The sequence below is a fragment of the Pavona decussata genome, unplaced genomic scaffold (assembly GCF_977016875.1).
Source record: "Pavona decussata unplaced genomic scaffold, jaPavDecu1.1 SCAFFOLD_49, whole genome shotgun sequence".
Classification (NCBI taxonomy): Eukaryota; Metazoa; Cnidaria; class Anthozoa; order Scleractinia; family Agariciidae; genus Pavona; species Pavona decussata.
Genome location: NW_028145471.1, coordinates 1,062,501 through 1,074,917, shown reverse-complemented (window position 1 = coordinate 1,074,917; position 12,417 = coordinate 1,062,501). Strand labels below are relative to the sequence as shown.

At 39.9% G+C, this 12,417-nt stretch overlaps 1 protein-coding gene across 2 annotated transcripts in view; it reads right to left on the bottom strand.

The window, feature by feature from the left end:
- Positions 1–1,123: 1,123 nt before the first annotated feature.
- Positions 1,124–12,417, bottom strand: part of LOC146481523 (alpha-1,3-mannosyl-glycoprotein 4-beta-N-acetylglucosaminyltransferase C-like) — a 41,757-nt gene continuing 30,463 nt past the window's right edge. The window contains exons 3-6 of one of the 2 annotated variants that reach the window (XM_085108301.1): positions 8,890–8,955; positions 4,584–4,643; positions 3,615–3,698; positions 1,124–2,391 (exon numbers count right to left, since the gene is read on the bottom strand). In XM_085108301.1, coding sequence (XP_084964427.1) covers positions 1,238–2,391; positions 3,615–3,698; positions 4,584–4,643; positions 8,890–8,955 — 1,364 coding nt within the window. In that variant the 3' untranslated portion in view covers positions 1,124–1,237. Of the gene's footprint in view, positions 2,392–3,614; positions 3,699–4,583; positions 4,644–8,889; positions 8,956–11,568 lie in introns of those variants that run through there. The other variant, XM_085108302.1, reaches the window with a different exon arrangement.

The window sequence follows — 12,417 nt, the reverse complement described above, 5'->3', positions numbered from 1 at the left end:
AGTGTCCATCCAGTTCAAATTCAAAACGAACCTGCGCATTTGATCATACTTTCATAGCAATTTCGGTATTATAAAATTAATATAAACTATTATTACCGTTAAAAAGGGAAAGGTAAAATATAGTTCTCGAAGACGAGTGTTCAGTGCCAATATGTAGAAATTATTCCAGACGTTTCGGGCTTAGCCCTTCATCAGTGGAAAAAGATTTACGTAAATCTTTTTCCACTGATGAAGGGCTAAGCCCGAAACGTCTGGAATAATTTCTACATATTGGCACTGCACACTCGTCTTCGAGAACTATATTTTACCTTTCCCTTTTTATAAGTACAAGTGCTACGCAGCTAACGGAAATTTCCCCGTTAAACTTTTATTATTACCGTTTACTGCCGTAATATGACTTATTTAAAATGGCCGACGTCAGCTTCAACTACCAGAAGTCTTCAGGGGTTTTATGGTTATTACAGCTATTTGTTATTTAAACCTCACTGGGATTACAAATTTTAAATAAGAAACAAAAATGAAATGAATTCTAGTAGTTGAATCGAGTGATGCTCATTGGTAAACCACCTCTACACGAGGAGTAATGGACCTTAACCAGCGAAGACGACAGCAAATTTAACCTAAAAATTAAATTCTAACTCATTTAGACTGTGTAATGGAGCTGAATTTGTAGCTGGGGTGGCAAAAATTCATCCCTGTGGTCTCACGTTCCCCATAAAACCTCGGACTTGGCCATTTCACGTTGTTGTTTTGCAGAGGACTGCAAATTAATCTACCAAAGTGAAAAAGCACGTGCAGAACCATTGTTTTGTTTAGTAAAACTATTGTTGTTGTTGTTTTTTTTTTTTTATATTCTCGTTGCCATCGTCGTCGTCGTTGCTAAAAGGGGCAGTGTCACCTATTTATTTTCAGTTTTGTTCACAATAAACCCACTAGTGCATAGAATCTGGTACTATATTAATTATCTTTGGCGGCGGATGACTAAGATGGAAATGGATTGCAACTTGAAAAAATTGGCCAATTTTTTCAAGTTCTATCTGTGTATTTTAGTCTATTCTTCCTCGGAAAAATCATTTGATATTTTCGTTCCATAGCCGTAAGACCAATTTTATGTTAGAAAAGAGGTTTGAGCAGTTGTGATCAATGTGAAGCAACGCGTCTGTGGCAGTGACCTTTTAAGGTCGATAAATCTTAAATAGTTAATCAAAAGCTTTATGTGCTACGTCTAAGAACTAGATTAAAAAACATCTATTTCCCTGACAAAAAGCCATTCTCGTTGTTCTCCTGTCACAACGATCCTTAAACAAGATAGTTGTCTCCTCCCGTTCCAGGTAACCTTTGCCACGCCATTTTTAAAATCCGCAATTGTCTCAAAATCGTTGCACAAATTTCCGACGCCATCTGCTACCATTTCGTTGTTATTCGGCCCAAAGCTTGCCTGCAGAACGCCTGACTTAAGTTTATCGTTGAACGCAAGATATGAGCCTGTGTCCACAAACACTTCACGGACAATGGTTATACGTATAAAATTAATAAGAATGAAGTCATCTTTCCTTATTTTCTTGGCCCAGAAGTAGCCGCTGCCTTTATTGTACGCATGTTCCGGTTTTGTTCCAGCGGTAGAGATCAGCATTGAGCTGGTAATAATGGCCGGTGGATTTAAACCCTTGTACTTAATGTCATACTGGTCAAAGTATGCCTCCTTCGATTTATGGGAGACCTTGTTTTCTGATAAAGAGGAATTATCTCCGATATGCTGAAAAAGTGAAGCTGGTGGTAACATAAAATTGTCGTGGTATTTTATCTTTCGCCAGAAAATAATCAGCCAATCTATTGGCATTTCGTCGTACATCAGGTAGAAGTATGTGGCGATATTTTCAAGGTCACTGGAGTGATAAACCTTGGCTGTGTGACCCATGCTAGCTGGATCTAACACGGGCCATGGTTTTTTCTGCGAAGTGATGAAATCTACAAGCTTTGGATAAAAGCTAGGTGCCGGGATTAAGTCATCTTCTAAATGAAGGTAATATTTCGACAGGTCTTTGCAATAGCACATGAGAAATGTAAAGTCAACCACCAGCTTTGATCGCCAAAATGTCCTCTGTGCGGAGTCACCAAATTTTTCTTTCATGTTTGAGAGCGGAGGATAGTAATCTCGCGGTGCAAATATCACATGAAGAAGGTCTTGATCAATGTATTTCTTAAACCCAGTCGAGAGTTCCGTCAGAGTGGTGGATTTAGCAGTTTCATCAAAATCGGCCAAGAATATCACCATAAAAACTTCTGTACTTTCCTTCTCGCTTAGGACGTCCAACAAAAGTTTAATGGTTTTCACGAGATAGTTTTTTCCTGAAGGTCGAGTAATTGATGAAATTCCCATGGTAATAAATCCTTTTAAAAAAAAGAACAAATGAACGCAGATCAGAGGTGATAGAAAGAAAGAACGCGCAGACTGGATCGGCTGAATGAATGAAATCAAGGAAGGAAGGAAGGAAGTAAGGAAGTAAGGAAGGAAGGAAGGAAGGAAGGAAGGAAGGAAGGAAGGAAGGAAGGAAGGAAGGGAGGGAGGGAGGGAGGGAGGGAGGGAGGGAGGAATAAAGTGGGGAAGGAAGGAAAGAAGGAATGAAGGAATGAATGAATGAACGAACGAACGAACGAATGAATGAAATCAAGGAAGGAAGGAAGGAAGGAAGGAAGGGAGGGAAAAAGGGAGAGAGAAGGAAGGAACGAAGAAAGGAGGGGAGGGAGGAAGGGAGGGAGAAAGAAAGGGGGGAAGGAAGGAAAGAAGGAATGAAGGACTGAATGAATGAATGAACGAACAAACGAACGAACGAACGAACGAATGGATGGATGGATGGATGGATGGATGGATGGATGGAAGGACGGACGGACGGACGGACGGACGGACGGACGGACGGACGAACGGACGGACGGACGGACGGACGGATGGATGGATGGATGGATGGATGGATGGACTAGAAGCTCCCTCAATACAGTTGAACCTCTCCTTGGGGACAGAAGAAAGTGGCCGTTGTGGAGAGGTGGCCGTTATGGGGAGGTAGGGGTGTAATATGACATCCTTTTTTTTTCAGGAAATACAACATGTTTATTGTGCCAAGTTCATGCTTACTGTAGCCTAAAATGACAATCCAATCTTAAATAATATATATATAGATAAATTACACGATAAAAACGTAAATAATGCTTTGAATCAAAATGCTGAAAAGACGAAACGAGCAAGGTTCGCAGCATTCGCTATATTATTGCAGAAAATTTATGCTTACTGCAGCATATAAATGAAACACAATCAAAATACGTATATCATTAAAATGGATACAGAAACGTAATGTTCCGAAGACAAATGTGGATTACTGCATCAGTTTATAAAAAAAGGTTTTTACAAAAAGAAGAACTGTACTGGCCGTTGTCGAGGGGTTATTTTGGCAGTTGGGGACGCACTTTAGTGTCCGTTGCCGTTGTAGAGAGGTGGCCGTTGTAGAGAGGTTTAAACAAGAGCTAGTGTGTGGACTGTCCGCCGGGACAAAAAAATATGGCCGTTGTAGAGAGGTGGCCGTTAGTGGAGGTTCAACTGTATTAATTGCCGCATAACTTACTTTTGTCTCGTGGATATGTTCCAAGTTTGTTTATTTCAGGTGAGTTTATTATCTCTTTGTTCGGGCAAGCAGAAGGTTGTCCATCTGTAAAAAGTACAGTACATCAATTAGGCTTGATAGTTATGTGAGCTTTCGTACTTTATTTCTGCAGAGACAAACTGTACCCTTACAAAAAGCCCAAGAGAAACAGGGCCTGCAGCCAACGAGCGAGGGAGGGAGATGCGGCATTCGCGAGTGCGGAGTGCGAGAGGAGAAATGAGGGATCGGGTTCACCGTGCTGACGAGAGCCAACCAGCTCGAAACAGCTGTCCACGGTTGCCGCATTCTGTTGATTCTCGGTTTGGTCTCTGTCATGTCGCTGTCGTGTTAAGTTTTCTACGCAGTCCAGCCTTGCAGAAATTTGAGTCATTTATATTTTTGGCTGATTAGATCTTTTACAGATCCTGCGTATACCAACAGCATTTTCGTTGTGCGGTTCCTTGCTTATAGTTTGCTTCTACGCTAGTGGATCCCCTGTTTTCCTCTTACAGGAACTGCAGTTTCGCTCGTATTTTTTCAATGTTATTGTTAAAAACAAATCGACGGCAGTTTTTAAATTGTCGGTGCTATTTTGTAATGGGCACTTGAACCCTCTTTTTTATCGGTGTCGTTTGAAATTCTTGTATTTTTGGTGGTAGCGGCCGCCCATATACGTAGACCAATATTACACTGAGAATAATATCAGTCGATTTCCTTAAAGCCGGTTTGTTTTCTTGAGTTGCTTTATTGTCGTGAAAGAAGACGAAGACTAGTTTGTTCGCTCAAATAATTTCGCAATTGTACACGATGTTTGCGTTCATGCTGAAAGTTACACCATGCACCGCACTTTCACATGCATCCGATGAAAACGTTCAACTTAAACGTAAATACTGAAGCATTTTCGTGTTCCAGTGTCAGTGGACTACAGGAGACAAAGCAAGTGAAACTTACACTTCGTGATACGCCTTGAATCTTCCCTTCCTTTACTGAGCTTCATAAGTGAAATTTCATCTACAAAGAGAAGAAACGTATGTATTAGAAAAGTTATGTGCAAACTTGTAAACTCAGGGCAGAATAGCCTCAGAGTCTTCTTGTGCATGCACAGGCAGTCCAGCAGCACGATGTACGCTGTTGACTTGATTAAAATTGCACTTTGCCGTAGTGTCATGTCAGTATCGCAATCAGTTTCGGATATTTTACATCCGCAAAGTGACGTCTGGCGGGCAGGCAACATGGGGCAAACGTTCGGAGACCGAAAAATTCAAAATATTGATTCAACTCCCCGTAGCAAAGCGGCATTTACGTTGAAAATCCGACTGGACAAGTTAAAGACATTAAGGCAATGGTTGGAGTAAAACCTGTGATAAAAGATATTAAAACACAGCGCCTCAACTAGTTTTGACACTTAATTAATGCGTATCGATGCGGTAGACCCACCCGTCGTCCAGAGACCAACATGTTTCTCTGGTTCTGAAGCAAGTGGAAGAAAAAGAAAGAGAGAAGTTACTTTTGTCAGGAACAGCTCCAGGATGAAAAAAAAATCAGCATGGGGAAGCCACACAGCTCTTTTAAATTAAAACCACTTTCATTACACTACAATACGCTACCTAGCTACAGCACTACCAGTAACACTACTTCTTATTTTTAATTAATTACAATATTGCATTAATTAATTACGATATGGGAATTCCCATTTAATGCTGAAGTGCTTGGAGGAATTCGAAGCCACACAGCTGGTAGTCACAAGAAAGGGTCCCTGTGCAACGTAGCAATAAGCACTAATAAATGTGATGATGATGTCTACGATGATGATGATGATGGTGATGATGATGAATAACGTTTTCAGTGGCAAATCGCCGAAAAAGTTAAGAGCATCCAGACCAACTCTTCCTATAATGAAAATTAGGTGTTTATTTTTTTTAAAAGTGTAATCAATTTCTTATCAAAAAGTGAGACAAAAATTGTGTCGATAGAAACGCTAAAAGGAATGGTCCAGTTTTCTTAATGAAAACCTACCAGTTCTTCCTTGGCAAATTCATTTCACATCAGTTTTCCTCCCGGTACTCTAAGTACAATTTCAAGTTAGAGAAGAGGTTCTTTGTCAAAAATGTGAGCAGTTTTGGTAAGGAGTGCTAATAATCGCGATTTAGCTAAATTTCGTGTGTAACCCCCGGAAAAATACCCGTCGAGATCTCGACACAAACTTCAAAGATCGAAATCTCCATCCAAAGTGTCTAAAAAGGTAGGATTCTTGAGCTTTAGATCTAAGCCAATCATATGCTAGCACATGCCAAAGTCATTAACACTTGGGTGGCTGGCTGGTATGGCATTTTGTAATAACTTGGACCAGCTTTCTATCGCATATCAGACTGCGCGTCCGTCCGCCGTTGAGGACGTGGAAATACCCACGGCCACAAAACGCCAAATTTACAATAACAATTTCATTTCTACAGCCATCGTCGAGGTATAAAATAGCCTAGCAGAAAGAAAAATAAAAACACTTCCATCAATCTAGAACAGAATAGCGTGGTCCTGTGATGACAGCTTTGATATGGCCCTTGATGAAATATTTGCTTCACTCATTAGTAGCTAGGAATGCTGAATGCTGATTGGTCGAAAAAGAGGGCATATTTGCTAAATTTTCCTTTCATCGAGGGAAAAATGACCTACCTGATTGGTCGAGAGGCAAAAATACTTGCTCCTTATTGGCTGAGCACCCCATTTTTACATTTAGTTAGTTTCTTCACCTTGTACCTCGACAACAACTACTTCTTTCAGTTCCTTTGGAGTTGCATTTTTAGCCGGATTGCTTGTGCCAAAAATACTTGGAACTCAAGTGCTACAGCTACAAAGGAAATTTCTAAAGGTGAACTTTCGTTTCTTACAAGAAACAGCAAAAGATTATTTGTGTCAAAATCTAAAAACTTGATCGGATTTGCTTGATTGAAAAACTGAAATGATTCACGTCCGCGACGAAGTGGGGGAGTTACACCACGCTACGGCTTCTTCCAACGAACGATAACCGAACAATAACAACAGTGTCCTTTTAATGGGAGGAAGGCCGAAGCAGGTCAAATTCAGTGGAAGAAATTATTGTGCAGGTTCCTTCTTTGGATCCACAGTTTTCTATTTTTATCGATCTGTGTTCGTGCGATTTTCAAGCGGTAGAAAGCTTCCAGTGTAGGTGAATCAAAATTATTGATGCCTAACATTTGGTTTAATTGTTGTTAGAGCAGTTTTCAATTGAGTGTCGAAAGTAATTTCGCGTTTGCTTTGGTTTTGCATTACCACGCTCTGTGATTGGTGAACAAAACTCGTGCCACTTTCTCAACCAATGAGAATCCAAATCAAAACCAATCGTGTTTTGGCCGCTCGAGTTTTCCCGCGCTTGACGCCAGTTACACGTATTTGCTTCGAATTCTGATTGGCTCGTTGTGTTGTTTACATCTCTTGCGATTGGCCAGAGTAATTACTTTTGGTTTTGGTTTTACGACACTTAACAGAGTCCTAAAATGATGACGTCACCAAAACTAAATTTATAAAATTTTGGGATTTGTTAGTATATTCGGAAAGAGCATGATGAAAATGCCTACTTACCATACTCCATACAAATCCTTCTAATTTTGTCTGAGTTCCAGACGTTAAGAACTAAGACAAAATTAGAAGGATTTGTATAGAGTCATCATCCGGGCATAAAAGAGCTAATATCTCGCCCTCAAATTGCAATAAGATGCTGATTTTTGGTAGGTAGGCATTTTTCATCACGCTCTTTTCGAATATACTAACAAATCCCATCATTTCAAAAATTTAAATATTTGTGATGTCACACTTTGGAACTCTATTGGAAACCGCTCCAGTTTGCTCACGAATTAAACTTTTATTTTCTCTTAATTACATGTATATAACAATCAACTTTTCTCGTTTTGTCTCGGTTTTGTACGCTAAGAAACAAGTGAATTGTTTGTTTGTTTTGCTTACGGGTGAGGGTGAATTTGCGAAAACTTAGAAAATACGCGTGAAAATTAACCCTTAATCCTACTCGACCTAATGCGATTACATATACTAACATTGGGAGGAAAATAAATAAGAATATTTAGCCTGGACCGGAAAAACAATATTACAATATTCTTATAAAAAACGAGTGTAGTCGATAAACCTTCAGTGACTAAGAGTGGGACTACCCCTGTCGTACTTCTCCCCGCTTATTAATTTTCGTTTTATAACTTTGGCATTTGTTCGCATGTTTCCTAAACATGAAAAAATGATAGATTTCACGTGTATTACCCTGGTGCCATCGTATGTATTTGTATGTTACTTGTATGTTACTCATATGTCATTCGTATGTAATCGTGTGTCATTCGTATGTATTCGTATGTACTCGTATGTTACTCGTAGTACTCGTGTGGTGTTTTAGTAACGCATCGTCGCTTCGCTCCGCCGAAAAATGACGGCGTAGAGAAGCGACAGCCGGAAGTACAACTGATCAAACAGCACAAACACGCGATACATTCCGAATTCGTCGTGGTTTTCTCTTCAAACGTTTTTGTCTCATCAACGCTGAGTCATATTTTACATTAGAGTCAACCGCCGAAAGGAATATCTTTGCATTTCTCTACAATACATTCTATTTTTCTTATCGAATTTTATCTCCCTTTGTCTCCTCGACGAGCAGTTTAGCGACCAATGAACAATTTGTGTTCAGCAGTCTGTCTTTCCCGCTTAGACATGTCTGGTCTCCCATGCAGCCGTTTTTACGGGAGTCGTTTTGTTCTTCTCGTGGGAGACCAGCCGGGATCTGGTTTACACATCGTCAGCGATGGAGTCATAAGGACAATCAGAAGAAAATAAGAACAATCTGATTCCTGCGACTCCGATTCCATCGAGCTTACATTACGATCCGCTTACGTCTCTACTGTATGGTTTACACAAGTTCGTAAGAGCTCTGACTCACGGTGGAACCTCGATATAACGAAGTCTTCGGTATAACGAACGATATTCTCCAGCCCGGCTTTTTAAAATATATGGAACAGAACCTCGTATAACGAACCAATTTCCCGAGTCCTTTGCCACTTGGCAAATTGAGGTTCCACTGCACAACGAAATAAAACCGAAACCGCGTAGTTCTTAGACATTATCATGTCGTATACTGACGGTTTATTATATTCATTCTTATGTCTTCAAGAAACATCACTGAACATTTCAAATTTTGAGAAATTTGGCGCGTGCAATGTGAAAATGGATGTTCGCTTACCGTTACAATTGAAGTGCTTCACTGGATCCTTTGCCGTTAAACTGTTGTCAAGTCTAGCGCCGTTGGCGAGGGCTGTTATAACCACATATAGCAACCAGATTACCAAAGTTGTTAATGCTATCAGTCGGATGAACTTTCCGCGCCTTCGATGGCATTTTAAAGTCCGATACATGGCCAGGAACAGTTGTTGTTTTATATCCCGGTTCAGATATGCTTTAGAATCGTGTCACGTGAGCGACAAATGGCGCAAGGGTGACGTCTGTCAATCCAAGAGCAAATGTTGAAAAGGCAAGTGTTTGCAGAGAATGTCGCTCCGAGTGTCATAAGAGTAATTGTTTTTCGTTCGATTGCGATCTCAAACGAGGATTCAGAACCTTTAGAATTTTTCCGCAGCGCATCAAAGAATTTGGAACGTAATGGCAAAATTCCTAGAATCTTTTCTTATTTTCTTCCTGGAGAGAAGATTCGGAAGGTGTGAAAGAGCCACGGGATCCCTAAGCCACACGTCAACCAAAATAATACGCTGAATTTACTCCTTGCTGAGACCTGCTAATAATAATTATGTCTTAAATTTGTCGTCAACTGAGAACATAACCTGCGATCAGGTCTTTTTCCATAATTTGAAGGAAGATAAAGTTAAATCAAAGGCTCCTGTGAGCCAACTCGTGAATGCAGATTTGAATAGCCGGGTAACCGTATTAAAAGCGGTACTTGCATCAAACTAAGCTAAAAAGATTCGTGAACGCCGTGCCGCATTGCGGGAAACAGGGTCGGCGGAGACGGGGGGTCTGGGTGGGCTTTAGCGCCCCTCCCCCAACTTTTTGCGAGGACTACATTTTATTTTGTTCAAGTATGAGGTACGTATGAAGAATAAAAGAGAAAGAAGATGCCGGCTCCCAAGGAAACGAACCGCCCCATCACGTTGTGAACTGGGTACTAGTGAGCCACAACATCCGAGTACAGCTCGTGACTCGGCTACCGGGGACTATACTTTAAAGCAATAGAGTGCTTAACATTTGCTATAAAAGAGCGTTTCAACCAGCCAGCATAAGCGCGACGAAGGGCGACTGACGCGCGACGCGAAATCTTTGAACGTACACGAACGAAATTTAAAGGGCATTTGACACTCTTCTGCGCATGTGCGGCGATTTGATTTCTGATCCGACGGAACAGTTTTCAAAGTAGGCATCTGCGAGGAAAATCTTTTTCCATCCACCTTGTGAGGCTTGTAGAAGTGAAAATAACGATATCGAGGAACTGTTTGGTCATTTGTGAGGGATTGAAATCGCATATTTTGTATTTTATTTGAATATCGTCGAGAAAATCGATGTCCTCGAGAGGAGGTATTCAAACCGGCTCCGGACGAAAGCTCCTGTCGCCTCGTAGCCGCCTTGTTTCAAAAGAAAAAAAGAAAAAAACAAAGAAAAGATGGGGGACGAGCATCGTCGTCAAACAATCAAGCGATCGCGAGCGAGGAAACTTGACGCGCAAGAGAGAAAGCGGAGAGAAAATGAAGCACTTCTTAGGTTTATTATCTGAAGTGAAACAAAATACTTCCAAATAACATACGATTGAACAAATCAACAACTGTACTTGCTTCGTTCGCTCTTGTTATTTACCACAAAATTTTGGACGAATTAAATTTTCAGCGCGCACAAGATTCTATTATTGACGATTGTCTGACGTCATAAAGAAAATTTTATTCAAAGTTTTCTGGTCTAGCTGTGTGCTTTTGCTAAGTAATTTATTACACGGAATACTGCAGATTTAAGAGCTTGAATTTAAAATGGAGTCCGGCAAGAAAGGTAAATTTACAAACTAACATCGTACTTAACTGTGCGACAAGAGGTTTTTCGTGGTTGAAGGGTTAAGTCATATTTTTTTACAATTTGCGCTTTCAGGTAAACTGGAACTTTTCTACTTCACTTAAGAAAAAAAAAACAGAAATTATTAGGAAATCCACCAACAGCATCGCCCAGTGATCGCATGAAAAGTGATAAAATTATATTCAATCGTCCTTCTTATAAGAAAAATAAAGAGAAAAACAAAATAAAATGCAAGACAAAACGAAGCACAAACAAATCATTTTCCGTGCACGAGCTCCAAATCCTGACAACGCGCGCAAGATAACACGCCATGGCAACGGTCACGTCATTTTTGACAGTTCGTTTTTTTCCCGCAAACTTCGTTGCTTGCATTTTAAAACAATTTAACCATGAGTCGTCCCTTTTGATACAACAAACATCTCCGAAATGAATTGGTTAACATTTAATTGTTTGTCTTAGGTCGGAAGTCAACCCTTCTTTCATTAATTGGAATGGTATAATGGCCCGAGCGACATCTTAAATAAAGAAATGAGGTCTTTAAGCTCAAGCCTTTATGAAACTGACAACAGATTAAGTTTAGAAAGGTACTCATGATGTGATAGTGTCCATCCAGTTCAAATTCAAAACGAACTTGCGCATTTGATCATACTTTCATACCAATTTCGGTTTAATAATAATAATAATAATAATAATAATAATAATAATAATAATAATAATAATAATAATAATAATAATAATAATAATAATAATGGTTTATTAACAGATCCACTGGGTGGCTCTTCCCTACGCTTATTACCGTTTACGGCCGTAACCGCGCCATGGCATATTTAAAATGGCCAGCGTCAGCTTACTTCAACTACCAGAAGTCTTCAGGGGTTTTATTGTTGTTATTACAGCTATCTGTTATTTAAACCTCACTGGGATTACAAATTTTAAAGAGGAAAGAAAAATAAAATGAATTCCAACAGTTGAAGTCCAGTGATGCTCATTGGTAAACCACCTCTACCCGAGGAATAATGGACCTTAACCAGACAACGCCACAGCAAATTTAACCTAAAAATTAAATTCAAACTCATTTAGATTGTGTAATGGAGCTGAATTTGTAGGGGAGGCAAAAATTCATCCCTGTGGTCTCACGTTCCCCATAAAACCTCGAATTTGGCCATTTCACGTTGTTGTTTTGCAGAGGACTGCAAATTAATCTACCAAAGAGTAAAAGCACGTGCAGAACCATTGTTGTACTTACTAAAACTTATTATTTTTTTTTTTTTACATTCTCGTTGCCATCGTCGTCGTCGTTGCTGAAAGGGGCAGTGTCACCTATTTATTTTCAGTTTTGTTAACAATAACCCTACTAGTGCATAAAAAATAGTATTAATTATCTTTGGCGGCGGATGGAGAAGGGATTGCAAATTGAAAGAATTGCGCATTTTGGTCTATTCTTCTTCGGAGAAATCATTTCATATTTTCCTTCCATAGCCGTAATAATTTTATGTTAGAAAAGAGGCTCGTAAACAAATATTTGAGCAGTCGTGATCAATGTGAAGCAACACGCCTGTGACAGTGTCCCTCTAAAAAGACCTCAAATAGTTAATCACCAGCTGTATGTGCCACGTCTAAAAACTAGATTAAAAAACGTCTATTTCCCTGACAAAAAGCCATTCTCGTTGTTCTCCTGTCACAAGGATCCTTAAACAAGACAGTTGTC